General features: G+C 46.9%; 2 protein-coding genes across 2 annotated transcripts in view; one reads left to right on the top strand and one right to left on the bottom strand.

The window, feature by feature from the left end:
- The window catches only part of SARC_05756 (hypothetical protein), an 8,708-nt gene extending 921 nt beyond the window's left edge, over positions 1-7,787 (top strand). Inside the window, exons 2-10 of the mRNA XM_014300369.1 lie at positions 466-648; positions 1,701-1,798; positions 2,407-2,492; positions 3,613-3,794; positions 4,375-4,462; positions 4,903-4,984; positions 5,588-5,677; positions 5,999-6,142; positions 6,354-7,787. Of these exons, the coding sequence (XP_014155844.1) occupies positions 466-648; positions 1,701-1,798; positions 2,407-2,492; positions 3,613-3,794; positions 4,375-4,462; positions 4,903-4,984; positions 5,588-5,677; positions 5,999-6,142; positions 6,354-6,518 (1,118 nt within the window). The 3' untranslated portion in view covers positions 6,519-7,787. The remainder of the gene's footprint in view (positions 1-465; positions 649-1,700; positions 1,799-2,406; positions 2,493-3,612; positions 3,795-4,374; positions 4,463-4,902; positions 4,985-5,587; positions 5,678-5,998; positions 6,143-6,353) is intronic.
- Positions 7,788-8,576: 789 nt separating this feature from the next.
- SARC_05755 (hypothetical protein) lies at positions 8,577-18,132 on the bottom strand (the record flags this gene model as incomplete). Its single annotated transcript, XM_014300368.1, has 1 exon — positions 8,577-18,132. One exon carries the CDS (start codon positions 18,130-18,132, stop codon positions 9,109-9,111), a length of 9,024 nt encoding a protein of 3,007 aa, XP_014155843.1. The 3' UTR covers positions 8,577-9,108.
- Positions 18,133-18,601: the final 469 nt, after the last annotated feature.

Raw genomic sequence — 18,601 nt, 5'->3', positions numbered from 1 at the left:
TATATATATATATATATATATACATATATATATATATATATATTTGAAAATATATGTATATGTATGTATGTATTCGTGTTGTGTGAGTTTGTGTGTCCTAATTCGCTTGTGGTATCATTTTGCAGATGATTGCTCTCATGCTTCATACATGTGCGTGTCAGGCGTATGTTGCTACATGTTGTTTTTGCTTGTAATCGTTTCTATTCTTGCTTGATTGCTCATATCACTAATCGTGTCTGTTTAAAATCTCGCAATGTCCACGGCCAGCTTTTATGTTATCTTATCCACCTTGTATTATTTTCTTTTTCTTCAGAAATTCCGCTAATTTTCTGACTCTCCGGTAATGCTTAAACGCCTACACGCATGTGTTTCTATGTCAATACTACCTATTTATACCATACACTATTCAATATATATGTCTGTACATTTCGCTACAACTCATAGCCCATCCATTCCCATTTACAGGTGCAAATGGCGACCCACGGAACGGGCGAGGAAGGGGCGCAGAACCCCAAGGGTGGGTGTCCTGGGCCATCTCTTTGATCTTCTCGCCCATTCAGACCTTTCTCAGTGCGGTGGACTACATATTAGGACCGGTTTTGAGGGCAATTACTGCTGTTTCCGGGTCTTTTGTCCAGTCTGATTTTGGTATGTGTACTATGGTATTGTGTTTTAGGGGTTAAGCTTTTATAAGGTATGCTATGGTAAAACCCTATGGTACCTGGCTACGGCTTGTGTGCTGTGCCTGTGGTGTTGAGGAACAAACCCATAGAAACATACGCAGTCATCTATTTATACAGTCTCCTTTCTACACTATATGAGTGCAAGTGCATAACTGCTTGTTTTTTTATGTATCCATACAATTTTACGCCAAGATTCAACTGCAACGCGAATGTTGGGGATGGTTTTATTGATTGCAAGGCATTCCGCCTTGCGGCATGTTTTCGCATGGTGTGTACATTTCTGGTGCTGTCGAAGTATATATATATATATTGCGATACATTCTTTCCGGTCTTTTGTGGCCCTTTCTGGTGGTTTGGGTATGCCGTTTCTGTGCTTTTGTGGTTAGGTTTATTTACTTTGATGTAGTACCGCGGGGGTTGGCCCTTTTTATTTGGCGGTGTGTGCTACCGAGGTACTAGTGATTTATCGCAATCCACTTACTTACACTGTTGGGTTGCTTTTTGTTTGTTTTGTTTGTTTGTTTTTGTTTGGCTTTTATAGACTGATTGTATCGTACCATGCTATTGAGCCTTTGTGTTGAACATGATTTGTCGCGATATGGTTTATATTGCGTTGCCTGGCGCTTCCGTCAACACTACGGATACATGTCTGTGCTACAAAGGCTAGTTTGGTTCATAGGGAGACATTAGCTGCTTTTATTACCTACAACTGAAGTGCTCATGTAAGAGTGACTCGTTAGAAACTGTCTATGTTCCAGCTCTAAACCGGTATTCGCCTGTATACTATATTTATTGTCTACCTTGTATCCAATCTTCTTCTGCGGGTTTGTACAACGACCCCTGAACCCGTATTTATATTCTCAGTCTTGTACCTTAGTCACCTGGAAGTCAATTCAAACTTGTCCACGTTATTCAAAGTCAATCACGTGGATGCCAATTCTAGTTCGTCCTCATATTCAATTGTATTCACCTGGATTTTAATTCCATTTCATCGACATACTCGAATTGATCGTATAGGCAAGAGTGAAGAGACTGTAATACGCGAGTTTGAAACCGAGTATGATCAGAAGTATGGAACTCGTCACGCCAGTTTTTTCCACGGATCGTTCTCACAGGTGCGTTCATCTCTGCGCCGTATATATGGTTGTATGCGTGTATGGATATTACATCGCAAACGTATTCTTAATTCATACTATACATCTGTGGCGTGCATCTCTGCGCCGTATATATGGTTGTATGCGTGTATGGATATTACATCGCAAACGTATTCTTAATTCATACTATACATCTGTGGCGTGTGTATGTTTGTACATGTGTATGTAAACACAATTGCATACGTATATGTTCGTCATCTAATCATATTCATATTTACACTATATGCGTGCGCTACGTGCATGTTGTGTGTGTGTATGTATATGTAGTTGCATACGCGGAGGTACTTTAACGTCATTTCTCACATATATCCTTATTTGCGCTGTGTTTGGACTGTTTATATGTATGTATAAGTAGTTTATACATCTGTTGTACATCAGCGCCCCTCTTGGACTTACTGGGATCCAGTAATTCGGGCCAATATCTCAGTCAAACACCAAAAATACAGTTTTTCACGCACAAACCAGAAAAATGAAATATCTTTCGATGGCAAACAACCCAAAAATGAATTGGCTGATTGATGGAGCACTAGTAGCTGACTCTTGTTTGTTGGGTCCATTTCTTATCACAGGCTGTGAGTTTGGCCAAAGAGCGATTGCAGTATGTGGTGGTGTATGTTCACTCTCCGCGACACCTGGATACGGATATTTTCTGCAGGTGGGTGTCTTGTATTTAATAGGCTGTACAATCAATATATTCTTATATACGTATGCAGATAGTGTGTACGTAAAAGGGTTTTGGATATTTTCTGCAGGTGGGTGTCTTGTATTTAATAGGCTGTACAAGCAATACATTCTTATATACGTATGAAGATAGTGTATACGTTTTGTGCATCTATGGATAGCTTTTGATTATCGTATATACATCTGTCCATAAATGTGTGTGCTGGTTTACGTTTTGACACACTTTCTTCCCTGCATGCTGTGGGGTGTATCGATTCAGCATTTGTATACATATGCTTCGATATGATATGATTAATCTTAAGTAGTGATTAAAATTAAAGTCTCATTGTTAAAGGAATCTATGCATCTTGTCAGTTTACATTTACTGTTTGCCAAACTCCTCCCCGTATACTGGGCTGTACAGGTGGGGCATACAGGCGTACCGAGACAAGAATACTTAGAATCTATACGCATGAGTTGTGGGTATCTCTGGCATTCTGTATGTTAGGTTTGGCTATCTGCAGAGTTAACTATATAGAGTTGTATGTGTACATTATACATAGAGCAGGGCTAGGGTTTGCGGTAGGATTGAAGCCAAGCCCTTTAAAATTGGGATTAAAGTTTCAAAATTGGAACGAGTTTTTTGTATTTGGGGCAACATTATTATTAAAAGAAGCCACTTCAAATTAGCATGCGCTCATCACACGGAACAAGCTCTGTCATCGGACAAGTTTTTAAAAGTCGGACAATCTTCTTCAATAGTTAGGACATGTTCCCTGTATTGACTATAATTTCCTCTCTGTATTGACTATAAATTCTTCTTTATATCGACTATGATTTCCTCTCTTTATAAGTTCCTGGTCTATCGAGATAAGTGCTGCTAGCTTGCAGTAGTGTACGGACCCTCTTGGCCGCACCATAGTTATCTCAGCAGTGTTTCTCCTTATTTTGCAATCTCGTTGGATAATAAGACTCGGTTTACGAACAATGGCAATGTCAATACTTGCAGGTCAATCATCGAGCTGTACCTGACGACCCAGACTAGGCATTAAACTCAAACCTAAATTCAATCCTAAATCGTAAACCCTAAACCCTGAACCCTGAACTTGAAACAGAGAGTTTATGAGCAATCAGACGGTGATGGATCTGTGTCAACAAGACTCGGTATTCTTCGCCGCTTCTGCTAGCTCGACTCTGGGATGGGGTACGGCCAATGCGTTGCAAGCCACGGGATATCCCTTTGTGGCTGTGGTGCTGCCAATTGGTAGTAAAATCAAGTTGGTTGGCAAAATTGAAGGTTAGTATCCTAAATCTATATGTACAGATATAGTCACACATGTGCAGTATACATATATATATATATATATATATCATGTATGTAAATATGTATGTGTGTACGTATGTATATATGTACGTATGTATATATGTATGTATGTATGTATCTGTATGTGATGTGTATGTGTATATCTATATGTATATATATTATTTTTCTGTATATTTTTATGTTCATGTGTATTTCCGCAGTCATATACTTGTTTGTGATTCCTCTCTGAGCTGTGGTACGGCCACTATGTTGCAAGCCTCAGGATACTACCTTTGTGGCTGCGGTGTTGCCTATCGGCAGTAAGCCCAAGCTAGCTGGGAAGATTGAAGGTTAGCAGCTGAAGCCTACTTGTGCGTATGTGTAGGTAAACGTATCTATATATGTATATGTTTACGAGTTTATATCCGTTGCCGGGATGGAAACCCTCGGGGTATATCAGTGTGTGGATATTGTGCAGCCCGCCGGGAGTACAACCAGACGAGTTGCCACGATTGGAGGTTAGTATGTACTAGTTTTTGCGAACTTGACTTTTGTTTGTATATTCTATTAATAGATATCTCCACGGTGAGCAACTTCACGGAGCAGTTGAAAGGTTTTACCGAAATGGCTAACGCTGAACTGATGCTGCAGAGGAACGAAAGGTATGGTGGGATCAGAATGCTGAATTTGATTAAGGCTTTGTGTTGCTATATATATATATATATATAATATGTTATATTTTATTGCATTATATTTTATGTTGCTGTGGCAGTGTAATGTCAAGGGATATTAGTATCCAAGCATTGTTGTATTGTATTATTGTCCAAATTTTATTACATTATAGTATATTGTATTGTACTGTGTGTGTGTGGTGGCTTTTACTCGTTTGCCTCTATGAGTGTGTCGTCTTGTAGCAAAAGCCGACCTTGCACAAATCCCTATTGTCACAAACCGTGGTAGACACCGTACGACACAACCTGTGAGTATACAAGCGTAGTTTATCTGGCCCGCGAAAATACTTAGTATTTGAGTTGGGAGCCTCCTTGGTGCCTGCTCTTGAACATTGTTTTTATGTGTACTTTTCTGACTATACCAAATGTAGGCTAGAGCGTCTGAACACTCGCAACTTACTACGCGAACAAGAACAAGCCTTCCAGGAATCACTTAGAGCTGACCAGGAGAAGGTGTGTGTATTACATTCTTATATGTATACACTGTCATGTATGTAGTATATGTATATAATATATATATATATATGTGTGTGTGTGTGTGTATTGTATGTATGATATTTTACATATATGTGCATGTATGTATAGATATATATATAATGTATGTGTGTGTGTGTGTGTATGGATGTATGTATGTATATATGCATGCATGTATGTATGTATATATATATATATATAGATATATGCGTGGGCATGTATGCATATGCATTTTCACCATTATTCTATACTTGTTTCTGAAATGAACGTCTCCCACGGAGTGTGCAGTATTCTCATCACATGGGATGTTATACGTCTAGTCATTACTCGTACCTTCAAAATGACCCCATACAACATTACAAACGGGCCGAACTACATTGTCAGCGTATGTCTGTTGGCATGTACAGTATCATCATAGGAGTTCTATCGTATGAATGACCATTACTCACAACCACGAATGTCCTCACAATACACTGAGCCAAACTATATTTCTATATTTGTGTTTGTTGCGTGGATAGTATAGCCATCTTGAAGGTAATATTTGATATTCACACCTACGAATGATTTCACGTAACTGGACAGGCCGAACAAAAGAGAACAGCAGAAGAAAAAGAACGGGAGGAGGAGGAACGCAAGCAGCGTGAAATAGATGAGGAAGAGCGAGTGGCACAGGTGTGTGTAGATAGATAGATATAATATAAATTTATATTTATATATACATATTTATATTTATATATATATATTTATATATATATATATGTGTGTGTGTGTGTGTATAAGGTGTTTACCGTTTCATTATTCTTCCACAATTCTGATTTTAATTTCTCACTTTAGTAAACTTTATGTCTCTCTATGTCCCTGGCTCCTCTCCTGGTTGGGGGGAAGAGGTTTTGGGGGGGGTTCATATTTCTATTATAAACTAGGATTTCTGTTCGTTTTGGGTCCCTGTGACACCCTGTTTATATATCCGTTGCTGTGCTTGGTTTACTTCAGGAGTTGGAGGATCTCCGCGAAAAGAACTTCAAAGCGTTGCCGGCAGAGCCTGAAACAGGACAAACCGAGACAGCAAACATTGTATTCCGGTTGCCACTGGGAGGGCGGCTTCAAAGACGATTCAATCTAGATGATAGCGTTAAGGTGTGCACGTGAATCATTCTTGTAAGTCTATCACACACACGCATATATATATATATATATATAAATGTGTGTGTGTGTGTGTGTATGTATGTATGAATGTATATCTATATCTATATCTATATCTATATCTATAATTCGAGGTAGATTTTACAACATATTTTTTTTTGGTAAATGGTACTAACTTTGTCTCGCGCTTTTGCCCTTCCTTCAGCACGTGTACGACTTTGTAGCGGGACACCACCTAGACCACGATATCCCGGACGACTTCTCACTGGTGTGTTCCTTCCCACGCACTGAGTACACCGACCACAGCCTGACACTCAGGGCCGCTAAGCTCACTGGCAGTGTTGCGCTGATGGTCCAGGACTTGGACTAGATTAAGGTTGCCCAAACAAACGCGGGGCGGAATGAGAGGAGGTACTTGATCGGAGGCTGTGGCCAAATAAGCGCGTGACGGAATAAGGAGACGGTCTTGACTAGGGCTGTAGCCTACTGAAAACACGAGGGCACAAGTAGAAGCAGCACGTTCGCCAGACCAACAGATCACAATCGCAGACGATTTGATTTAGTCACACGGCTATTGCATGCCTGTGTATGAGTACCCCCCATGAATCTGTATAACGCGTTGTGCTTTCCAATCCATACGTTCAAGCCCGATGTATTTGACGGGGTGTGAGACCTTGCTTCATGCTCGTACCTTCTCAAACCATCGCGGCTTGGGTCGGCGTTGCATCGTACTACTACCCGCACAAATGCGTATACGGCCCCTTGCACGAAGCGCACTCTCGTCTGTCTGTGGCACTGGAACGGCCCCATTGTCGTTGCGAGTATCGATGCGGTTAGGCTGCCCCGAGTGTGTGTGTGTGTATGGCTACTGCGTGCGTCGTGCGTTGTGCCTGGTACTGATACGAAGAGGTTTGGAGCTTATCCTGAAATTCAAGTTCTAGTGTGGAGTGTATGATAGCCGTAGTCAGCGTATAGTATCCAGACTTGGGTTCAAAGTACATGGTCAACGGCTGGAGGTGATGGCCTGATATGTGACTGACAAGTGGGGCCCTGAACAGTTGTGCCGAACATCTCTGCGTCGAGGCGGCGAGTGGGAACACGGATGTTTTACCTGTCATTCATGCGTGGGTGTGCGCGAGTCCCATGGAAGAATTGCCTGGGAGTACACCTTTGCCACGCACACGCTAGTTGCGCCAGGGCTTTGCGAAGCACTGGCGAGCACGCACAGCCGAACAAAAGCAACCGAGCATGTACATACCAAACCTCCACGCCTATACATGCAACACAACCAACCTACACAGCAAGCATTCACAGACATACAGCACAACCATGCATACACTTACAACCCATGCTGGACATCCTGTGCACAAGGCGATGGAGTTAAAAGAGGTGTGCAGAAAGCATCGAGGAAGTGGGGTCTTACTTGGGCAAGGAAAGCAGTCGGGTTAAAACGAGCTCACAAGGCCATATGCTTATGGACATAGACCTAGATGGTCTGGTTCATTCTATATTATTTGTACCGAAATTCTCTGGCGTATGCATGCTGTTGCAGTTTCCTGTCGTTAACTCAGCACACATCCTTGTACCGGCCTTGTCGATAGAGAAGAATAAACGTGTATAGGGCACAAACCCTCCCAACTTTGACACCTTTTCAACCACAAAACTACAGTACCTGTATACTTTAGACCCGAACGAACTACACTTATTCCAGATTCGTACGTAACCGTTTGTTTTCTCACTGCCAACTGAACTCAAATGCCGACTTCTGAAACTTAATCCCTAAACCCTAAAACAGTAGGAGTGCGGAGTGTTAGTCGACTCTCTGGACAAAGGGGACTGCTCAAATTTCTTTTTATATAAAAAATTCACCATTTTTTTCTTCTAAAATAATAAATATATGTGTGTTTTTGATTCATCCTATAAAAAATATGTACGTTTTTGATTTTTCCTTTCAATATATATGTCCTTTAATTCCTTTTGGGATGCATAGTCTAATGAAAATTGAACGCGAGGCTGCGTCCTTTTTTTTTTTCAGCAGGTATATGTATATCGACCCTTGAATAGGCCGGGTTTGTCCCAAAATCCCGTATACTTTCACTTCCAAATAGCCGACCCACGTACCAATAAGCATGTGTCTATAGATACGGAAGGCATCGAGAGACAGGTATATACACTATACATTTGTGAAAAGGCAGTGCTGAGATCTTTATGTTGAGTGAGATTTGACATGCATTTGTATACATACATATATTTGAGAAAGTAGCTAGAAAGACGGATATAAGATAGAGAAAACGGCCTGAGATATAAATCCCCTATACTTATCAATCTCGTGGATGTAGTCGTTTACCCAATACTCATATGTAGTGTCCCCGCCTGCCAATATCTTAACAAAAATGGCGACCAGACCTGTCACCACGTGTGTTATAGTGCCGAAGTACATTTCCTTTTTTATTTTATTAATTGTTCGTGTGAAATATTACTAAATTAAAATACATATGCTTTCCAATGCATATGTTTGCTCCATTGATTAGCTACCGTCACAAGTTACTTCATCCGCAATCTACTCACAGCCGCCTCGTTGCGTATCCTGAGGCACAAACGCCGAGCATGCCACACCGGTGTTTAAAACACACCCGGCCCCTTTGTATTTGTCTACGATTGCCAAACACCTTTTTGGGTGTGATGTACTCGGGGGTTGAATCAGGAAAATATTCCAGTCCTAATTCACACACTGTTTTTCCCAATTCAATGGCACCTTTTAGTATGCGAATCCTGAATAGACTCAAGGCCACCATCCCAAAAGCTAATCACAATACACCACTCCGAATTATCTGAGTATCCGCCTTCTCATTGGCGGTGCTCGCGCTTGAGAATATCATGACAATGACCAAGTGGCACAACTATATGGCATTTCCCTTAGCCTTGCTCTCCATCCGTTTCTTCAGCTTCGCAGAAAGAGTTCACACTTGAGAATACCACGACAACGGCCAAGAAGGCACGGCTATATGGCTAATGCCCTTCGCCTTGCTCTCCATACGTCTCTTCAACTCCGCCTCCACATCGATCGCACACGTGGGGTGCTTTTTATCCACGTGCTTCTTCACATCCCGGCCACTCGAAAACATGGCCCCGCACCCGAGCGCCAGACACCGTTCCGTCTTCTCATTGGCATGGTCCATCTCCAGATGCGTCTCAAAGTCGTACCGCTCGATAAATGTCCGCTCACACTTGCGCCACGGACATCTGTGGGGCCATTTCTTGTGCCACAGATAGTCCACTTCGTCAGCAAAGGATACCACGCACCCCTTCCAGTCACACTGGTACTCCTCTCCGTCCCCAAAGTGGTGCCGAAAGTGAGCTCGCATGCTGTTTTGGCCGTCAAAGTACTCTGAGCACGCACCCACCGCACAGGGCACGACGCCGTCATGCGCCACCACACAGTGGGCCTGTAGTTCGGTCGTGGTATCGTACATACCCTCACACAGCTCACAGGCGTACGTGTGCTTCTTGTGCTTGCGCTCGTTGTGTTCCTTAAACTTGCCCTTGTTGGTGTACTGCTTCTTCCGGTCGCACGTGGGGTGTCGGCACCGATGCGCGCGTTTTAGGTGTCGGTTGTACTTGGCTTCACTCACAAACACTCGTTTGCAATACTCGCTCCACGCACACATAATCCTTAATCGATCGCGTTTCACAGCCGTTTGCCGCACTGGCACTGGCGCGTCCTGGTATGTTGACTTGTGACCCGCTGTATGTGTGTTGGTGCTATGATCTCTGTGGGTGTTTTGTTCGACTACTGTACGTGTGTTGCTGCCATCCCCCGTATGTGTGGTGTGTATATTTCTTATGCTAGGGCTACCGTGTGCCTGAGAGTGTCCTTGCACATCAGCCGTACTCTGTCCGGTCGCAGCGTCCCCCGCATGCCCAGGTATCTGTGCCGTCACAGACGTTCGCGTATACCTCTCCACCGGCACTACCCGCGAGTCTGGCCCTGCAGCCGAAGAAATCTGCTTCAATCGATTGAGGGTCTCGTACTTCCTGCGCTCCTTCTCCCTGTCCAGATGCCACGTCCTGTGCGCCGCCAGTTCGTGCTCGCCGAAGAAGAACGCCCCACACCCCTCTACACACATGAGCCCCCCCATGTGCACTAACACCTGGTGCCGTTTGATGTGGCGCAGAGCCATCTGCTCGTCACAGCCACTCATGGGACACATCAACAGATCATCTTGGGCGTCCGGTGCCTCCTGCGCTGCTGGTGCCGTGGCGTGGGGTGGGTGCAACGTGTGGGGTGGTGAGTTTGACTGTGACAACGTGTGTAGTGGTGGGTGTGACACGTGGGGTGGTGTCAGGGGAACGGCCGCTGGCATGGCGGTCTGGTCGCCCGTGCCATGGGTCTCCCAAGTGCTCGTTGTTATACTAGACGTGTTTACGTTATCTGCACCAGACGGCTTTGAATTATCACCGGGTAGTTTACTGCGGCTCGCTTCCTTTGCCAAGGCTTTCTTACCCTTGTTAAAACTATCGTCACGCGCACCTTTTTGCTTATCACCGCTCTCCTTCGCGGAAGCTGATTCGCCAGCAGCCTCACTCATGTTGCCGTGGTTACCCCGTGCGGCAGGTATTGTCTCACTAGAAGTCACACCACTGTGCTCGCCATTAGACCCCTCTCTATCTTCCAACCGCTTCACATCCGTCTGTTTCAACCGCTTACGTGACCCCGAATCCTTCTTGCCACCACTGGGAGACTGGCCCATTCGCGCGCGCTGCGCCAGTCCACCCGGCACCTTTGCAGGCGAAATCACCTTCTTCCCCAGAGTAGTACCGACTTCAAAGTGTGATATGACCTTCTTGGCCATGCTTGTATCTATATCACCGTGTGAAATCACCTTTTTCCCCATGCTTGTACCGGCTTCAAAGTGTGATATGACCTTCTTCCCAACGCTTGTCCCTAAATCACCGTGTGATATGACCCTTTTCCTCATGCCTGTACCTATATCACCGTGTGACATGACCTTTTTCCCCTCTCTTGTACCTCCTTCATAATGAAATATCACCTTCGTCCCCATACTTGCACCTAGATCACCGTGTGATATCACTCTCTTCCCCACGCCTGTACCTGCATCAGCGCACTGTCCCAAACTCGCTGGACTACTCGACTGGGCAATCGCCGCGGCCTTCCCGCTACCCCGCACCTCCTTCTGCTTGGTGCTTGTCCCGTCTGCTACACTCTCAGTGAGAGCTTTGCCCTTCACCTTAGCATTGGCCCTGGGCTTAGATCCGCTCCCATCTTTACTCTCAGACCACTCAGACCATCGCCACCGCTTAGGACCTTTGCTCGGCTCCGTCCGCGGAGTGCTCTTATCATCGAGTGTGTGTTGTGTGGTCTTGGTCTCCCGGTGGTGTTGCACATCGCCGCCTTTGTTTTCTTTCAGACCACCGCCCTGGGTGGTTCCCCTACTCGCCTGCACCCCACCACTTCCCGAGTTTAGGGTTTTAGGGTGCTGGGTTGTAAGGTGCTGGGTTTCATCCGGCATCTCATAGCTGACATCGTCGTCCTCCCCACTGCCACTGCTCCCCCCATCTTCCCTCTCACGGCCGTTCTCACTCCCACTCTCACTCCCACTCTCACTACCAACCACCATCACCTTTCTCGTGGGCCGAGTGGACCGCCGCCGTTCCGCATGTTTGCTGACCGCGTGTACCTTCTCGCACGTACACGTCTCACCCAGTTGCAGCGTGTATATATGACACCGCTTACAATACCCGTCACTGCCAACCTCAGACGTGCCGATCTCATTCCCACTGTCTATGTCATGGCCACCAGACTGAGACCAGTGTGTCACATTCGACATCCACTTACGGCGTTTTGCCTGCTTGTGTGCGTTGTGCACTAAGTCGGGGCTTTGGCTATCGAAGTCACTGCCGCTGCTACCATCGCTTGATAGGATGTATTTTCGTTGGCCTCGGTTCTGCGACATGCCGCTGCTTTCACGGTGTACTATGTGCTTCCGCTTGCGGTCCTTAGCAATCTCCTTAGCAACCGTCTCGTCGTCACCACTACTATCACTAAAGTAGGTACGTTTCCGCTTACTCTGCTTCGCAGCGCCCTTGGATCGTTTCTCATGTGCAGAACTCTTCCTACTGCCGACGGTTGGGTGTGCCACAGCACTCTCATGCACACTGGCCGTACCCTTAGGCTTCGCGACTATAACATCAACATGAGCCCGAACATTCGAGGGTAGTGAACTGGATGGGATATTGGCCGAGGAATGTGGAACGGTCTCCAGGGGTCGTGAGATGTTCATACCCGATCGCGAGATGGTGACTATGCCGGGTGGCGCGGAAGCTGGCAAAATTGGATCATAACCTGGTTTACGTGTATTTGGGACTGGTTTATCCCGCCTCTTGCGTTCCTTCGGCCCCGATTTCCCTTGCGCCTCGGCTCCATTGCGCATACCCACACTCACTGGCACAGCACTCCCCAGCTCCTTCTGAACGAGAGATGGCATTGTCGTCGTCTTCTTCGTCTGTGTAAACCCGGATGAGACTGTCTCCAACTGTGGCATATCTTTCTGATCAGGTGCTGCCTGTGTGCATACAACAGGGGGTGTCGCAGAAGATACTAACCCGTCGCCTGCGTTTGCCTGCCCATCCACCAGTGCCACATTCATGCGCTCATGCTTGACTCTGTGCGTGTGCGTGTGCGTATCAGCATTCACATCCGTATCCGTGTCCGTATCCTGACGGCTCGAGGTGTTCAGGTCCAAATCAAAGTCCATATCCTGCAGAGACGGTACTTTCATACCATCACTAGCCGGAGTGCTCCCTTGTGTCGGAACCCCATCTCCCCTGGTCGGGTGGCACAGTTGTATATGCTTTCTCAGATACTCGGATGTCCGACAGGCACTCCGACAGCCATCGTGCGGACACATAAGTCCGTGCGCACCGCTTACAGTGCTATTGCGATCACCCGCACCCACACCCACACCCACACTCAGTGTGGTGCTGGCTGCGGTTTCTCCGTTGCCGGGGGTGTTGTTCACCCGGTTAATAATAGTGTCCTTACGTTTAGTACCCGCCACAGGGTTGGCCGTCGAGCTCTCCATAGTCTTGGTGCTGAGCTGCGCCTTGACCTTGCTACCCACGCTCCTCTTCAGCACCACCTCTGTATCGCTCTCATTACTCAAATCGATCAAATGCGGGCGATTCTCTGCCATCTCGGTCCCTTTCTTTCCCGTATGCGTTGGGATCGTATCCTTGTCCTTATTTTCTACATGGTGTGCTTTGCTTGTACCACGCACTACCGTATGAATTGGGATCGTGTGCTTGTCGCTTGTTTCCGTGTAGAGTGACTTACCTGGGCCACGCACAGGTTTAGAGACCATGGATTGGGGCCGTATGTTGCGTTGAGTCTCATCCACAATACCGCCTACAGTCTTGCCATCGCTCTTGGTTGTCTGTATCTCATTGCTGAGCTCAGGGGCCAGCGTTTGTCCCGATGTCTTCGCAACTATCCCCGCCTTAGTAGCGGGACTCATACCAGGCGTCAACTTATCACCAGATGTCTTCGCAACTGCACCCGTTGTAGTACCGAAACTCACAACAGGTGCCAACGTATCTCCAGATGTCCTCGCCACCACGCCCGCTTTGCTAAGCCTCACACCAGGAGATATAGGCCCAATCGTGATCGAAGGTACTGGTGAGATGACCTTTTTAGTAGAAAGCATGCTCGTGAGCAGCTTCGCAGGCTCCTGCTTAACCTCAGCGCTGGCGTAGGGTTCTAGGGTTCCCTTCGTGTTTGCAGAATGCGAGGGCGGGAGTGAGGGTGAAACCCCACGACTTGTTTGGGGCTCACGCTTCACATCGTTCGGGTTGCGATCCACATCGACAGTGTGTGAAAACCGGTATACAGCCGCCCCCCCGCACGTGTCGATAGTCGCGGGGGCTCGCTGTGTAACGTTCTTCGTGGTTTGTGTGAATTTTCCTATGTCGCCGTCTCCCACCTCAGTTGTACCGACGGATACTGTATCCTGCATTCCGCCTTCTTCAGGGTCCATTGGAGTCGTACCACCATGTCTAGTCACACTCACACTCGCTGCTGTATGTGCGATCGGTTGTGCTTCCCCACCCGTCGCCTGCATCATTCCCACGGTGCGTGCCTCCGAACCTGCTGTCTGGCTCTCCACACGCCTATCTGAATCAATCCCATCAAATTTGCTAAATATATGCTTATTCAAACTAACCCCATTTACTTGGCTAATTAAACGCTTTTTGTAGTCCTTTCTCCCTGTTTTGATGTCGACATTCCTATCGGGACAATCTCCACCGACTTCGCTACCTACACGCTTATCGGATCCATCTGCGCCATGGGCGTGCGGCGACGTTACTCCCAACACCTTCGCTTGGCCTGCAAGTACACGCTTCGCCGTATCCGTGGCGCGCGCTGTATCCGCAGATTTCACTTTCGATGTAGTGCCAACCGTAACTGATGCTGTTGAGCTTGCGGGTGGCTGAACAGCGCAGCCTGCAATGGGATTGACGTGACCAACTGTGTGGTCCCCAGGGTTTAGGGTTTCGGGCTCTACCACTGTGGTTGTGTGACCGGATGTCTTACAACCAGGGTTTAGGGTTTTAGACTGTACCACAGGACCTGCAAGTGTGTTTGTGCGACTGGATGTCCTGTCCCCAGAGCTTAGGGTTTTAGGTTGTACCACTGGACCTGCAACTGTGTTTGTGTGACCGGCTACCATGCCCCTAGGGCTTTTGGTTTTAGGCTGTACCACAGGACCTACAACCGTGTTTGTGTTACCGGCTACCATGTCCCCAGGTCTTATGGTTTTAGGCTGTACCACAGGACCTACAACCGTGTTTGTGTGACTGGCTACCATGTCCCCAGGGCTTGGGGCTTTAGGCTGTACAACAGTACCTTCAATTGTGCTTGTGTGGCCGGATGTCTTGTCACCAGGGTTTTGAGTTTTAAGCTGTGCCACAGGACTCACAAGTGTGTTTGCGTGACCAGCTACCATGTTCCCAGGGTTTATAATTTTAGGCTGTGCCCCAGGACCTACAAGTGTGCTTGTGTGACCGGCTACCATGTCCCCAGGGTATAAGGTTTTAGGGTTTACTACGGGTGGGCCTAACAAAGCCGCCGTTCCCCCTGGCACACATACACTCGCCTTAAGTTGCGTGAGAATGGGCTCCGTCGTATCTGAACCTGTTTGTACTATACTCGTACTATCACGAAACTCATCTGCATTCGCAGCTATCCGTGGCTGTCCAATTGTGTCCACTACACTCTGACTATCACGCACGTCACCATCTTTCGCACTAGCATGTGTATGTGCTTCTGTATACATTTCACTCTTGCTATCACGCATGTCGCCTGCTATAGCCTCTGTCCTTGTAAGCCCATCTGTGTCCCCTACGCTCTTGCTATCACGCAAGTAGCCTTCGTTCGTCCCCACTCCTGCATGCACATCCACCACCTCACTCTTCTTGTCACACACATCGCCTCCATTTGCATCTGTAGGCATAAGCTCCTCCGTATCCGCTACGTTTTTACCTTCACGCGCTAGGGCCACATCAGCAGTGAGTACTGGTGTCGAAGCAGAGACAACTTTATCAGACAGTGCTGGCGGTTGAGCGGTGATTGCAGCGATTCGTTCTACCTGGCCTACAGTAACTGATATGCTTGTTTGGAGCTTTTCTACAGTGGTCTTACTAGTGTAATCTTCCACTAGTTGACCTACAGTGGGTGGTACCCTTGCAGGGTCCGTTACTATAGCAGCTCCAGTGGCGGGATCGCGCTTGGGGTTGACAGCGGTTTGTACTGGTGGACGTACATTCGCGGAGACAGTCGATCGAGGCTCGACTATAGTAATTTCAGGGGCGTGTTTGCGCGATGCGTCTGTTTCAGTATGTTCTAATCGACCCATAGAGGCTGGTACGCTGGTAGAGTCCTTTTCTGTAGTAGGTACAGAACTGTGACCGTGCGTGATGGTTGTAGTGGTTTGTTCTGTAGGACATACAGTGGGTGGTACGCTGGTAGAGTCCTTTTCTGTAGTAGTTGTAGAAGTGTGACCGTGCGTGGTGGTTGCAGTGGTTTGTTCTGTTGGACATATAGTGGGTGGTACGCTTGTGTGCTGCTTTTCAGTAGTAGGTACAGAACTGTGACCGTGTGTGATGGTTGCAGTGGTTTGTTCTGTTGGACATACAGTGGGTGGTACGCTTGTGGGGTGCTTTGCCGTAGTAGTTGCAGGAGTTTGATCGTGCGTGGTAGTTGTAGCTGTTCGTTCTATTTGGTGTACAGTGTGCGATAAAATCGTCAGGGGGGTTTCTACAGCAGTTACCGTATTTTGCTTCTCTTCTCCTAACTCTACGGGCGACTTCGGTCGTGCATACAGGTCTGTTCCACTCTGCACAGGTGTATCCGTCCCTCTCTGTGCGTGTGTGGATGCGGATGGTGATGAACGTTTGTGTGCATACGCTCGTGCTGCAGCAGTGCTAGCAGTCCCAGGCAGTGAGCCGCCCACCTGTACATTCGTGCTGTTGCGCAAAGATTCGTATTCGACTGTCTGTGGCTGCTGTTTCAACATGCCGGTGCCACCTCCTTTGGTCTCACACCGGACCGTACTTGTAACACCTTCCTTATTCTCATTCTCAGTGATCTGTGCCTGTTTGGGTACCCTGTTCACCACCACATCCGCGAGCTTCGTAACTGCTGACTTCCATTGAATGCTGCTAATGTCTCTGAATTTCTTCTTTTGTTCAGCTGTACTAGCTTGATTGGTCCCTTTCTCGTGCTTAGTACTTTTACCCCGATCAATGCCTTTCTTGTATCCAGCCCCTTCGCGCTGACGTCTATTTATAAACTGCGTGATATCACTGTTCTCGATACCCGAGTCTATGTCGCTTTCCGTCCTCGATACCATCTTCCTGATCTTTCCAGGCCCGGAGGCTCCTGTATAGCCAAACAGACACGGCTTACTATCACGAGATAGCCCCTGCTCCATTTTAGACACCCACTTGCCAGTCTGTGGCAAAGCACCGGTGGTCCCTGCAGTATCCTGTTTGATATCTCTACCGCTACTTGCACCCGTTGAGTTACGCCTGTTGACTGATACCATCGTATTATGAGGAGCGCTTGAATATCCAAGGCTAGTATCGCTACTGCTACAAATGATGTTAGTGCTGCATTGTGCGGTTGTGCCAGGTCTACTCGAGGATCGCATGTCTCCGCTGCTTGCTGTAGGCGAGATGCCAGGCGAAGACCTCCTGCTTGTGGTGGTGGAAGGGCCGGCTGAGGCTGTACTGACTGCGAAGGCGCCTGACGTGGGTTGCTTACTAGTATACTGTTCTATAGACGACTTCGGTGTGCCGGTTGATACACCACTCGGCTTTGTTGTGGGTGAACTATTGCTCATGATATTGGTGTTCACTGGTGTGGGTGTCCAAGATTTAGATCCGACAAAGGGCTGTTGCTTGCCGTTGTACGGTTGGCTATCACTGGCTCGCCGTGTACCAGCGTAACCCTGACTGTCACTGAGTGATCGTTTGCCAAATGCGGTATCAGTCACCCCAGCAGACTTTGCAATGGGTGAACTGTGGTCTTTCTCGCGGCCCTTGCTGTTCGCCGATGTAGGCGCCAGAGGCTGGTAGCCGCCAAAGTACTGTTGCGCACCGCTGTACTGCTTAGCATCACTTGGTTGCTGTTTCAGCGTATACTGCTCAGTGCCCTTAGCTTGCTGTGTCTCACTGTACTGTGAACGACCAATGGCTGGTTGCGATATGTAACCAATACTATACTGTCTATGCGTACTCACTAGAAATACGGTTTTGGCTTGAGTGTCCCCACTATACTTTGGAACGCCACTGGAGAGGTGGCTAGAACTGTTTTGACCACGATTAGCGATGATGAATGTACAGGTCCATCTGTGGCTCTCTGTCCAGTGCCGATTCTGTAGGGCAGCAGAGGGTAATGGTTGCATTCAGTGCGTAGTGCCAAACAATGTGGTAACATCGGGTAACATAAGGTGAGGTTAGTACCTAAAAATATATACATACACATGGGTCAAATCGATACTGAAGAAAGTACAACAGGAAAGTGCGAAACAGCGCCAGTTATCTTCATTGAGAATGATAATAGACATTCAATCCGCACGAGGTTGTGATCACTTGGTATGCAACCTAAAATTATGCACATTGACCAGCATTTAAGAAAACATGCTTGACTTCATAAAGTCCAACACACACGCACACACACACACATATATATATATATATATATATATATATATACATGTGTGTGTGTGTGTGTGTGTGTGTGTGAATGTGTGTGAATGTGTGTGAATGTGTGTGTATGTGTGTATATGTGTGAGTGTATGTGTGTATCTGCATATATATATATATATATATATATTCATGTGCTTCAATACAATGTATATATATATATATATA

The sequence above is a fragment of the Sphaeroforma arctica genome (genome assembly GCF_001186125.1).
Source record: "Sphaeroforma arctica JP610 unplaced genomic scaffold supercont1.381, whole genome shotgun sequence".
Lineage (NCBI taxonomy): Eukaryota > Ichthyosporea > Ichthyophonida > Sphaeroforma > Sphaeroforma arctica.
The sequence above is the reverse complement of the archived record's forward strand: the minus strand, read 5'-3'. Positions and strand labels throughout refer to the sequence as shown.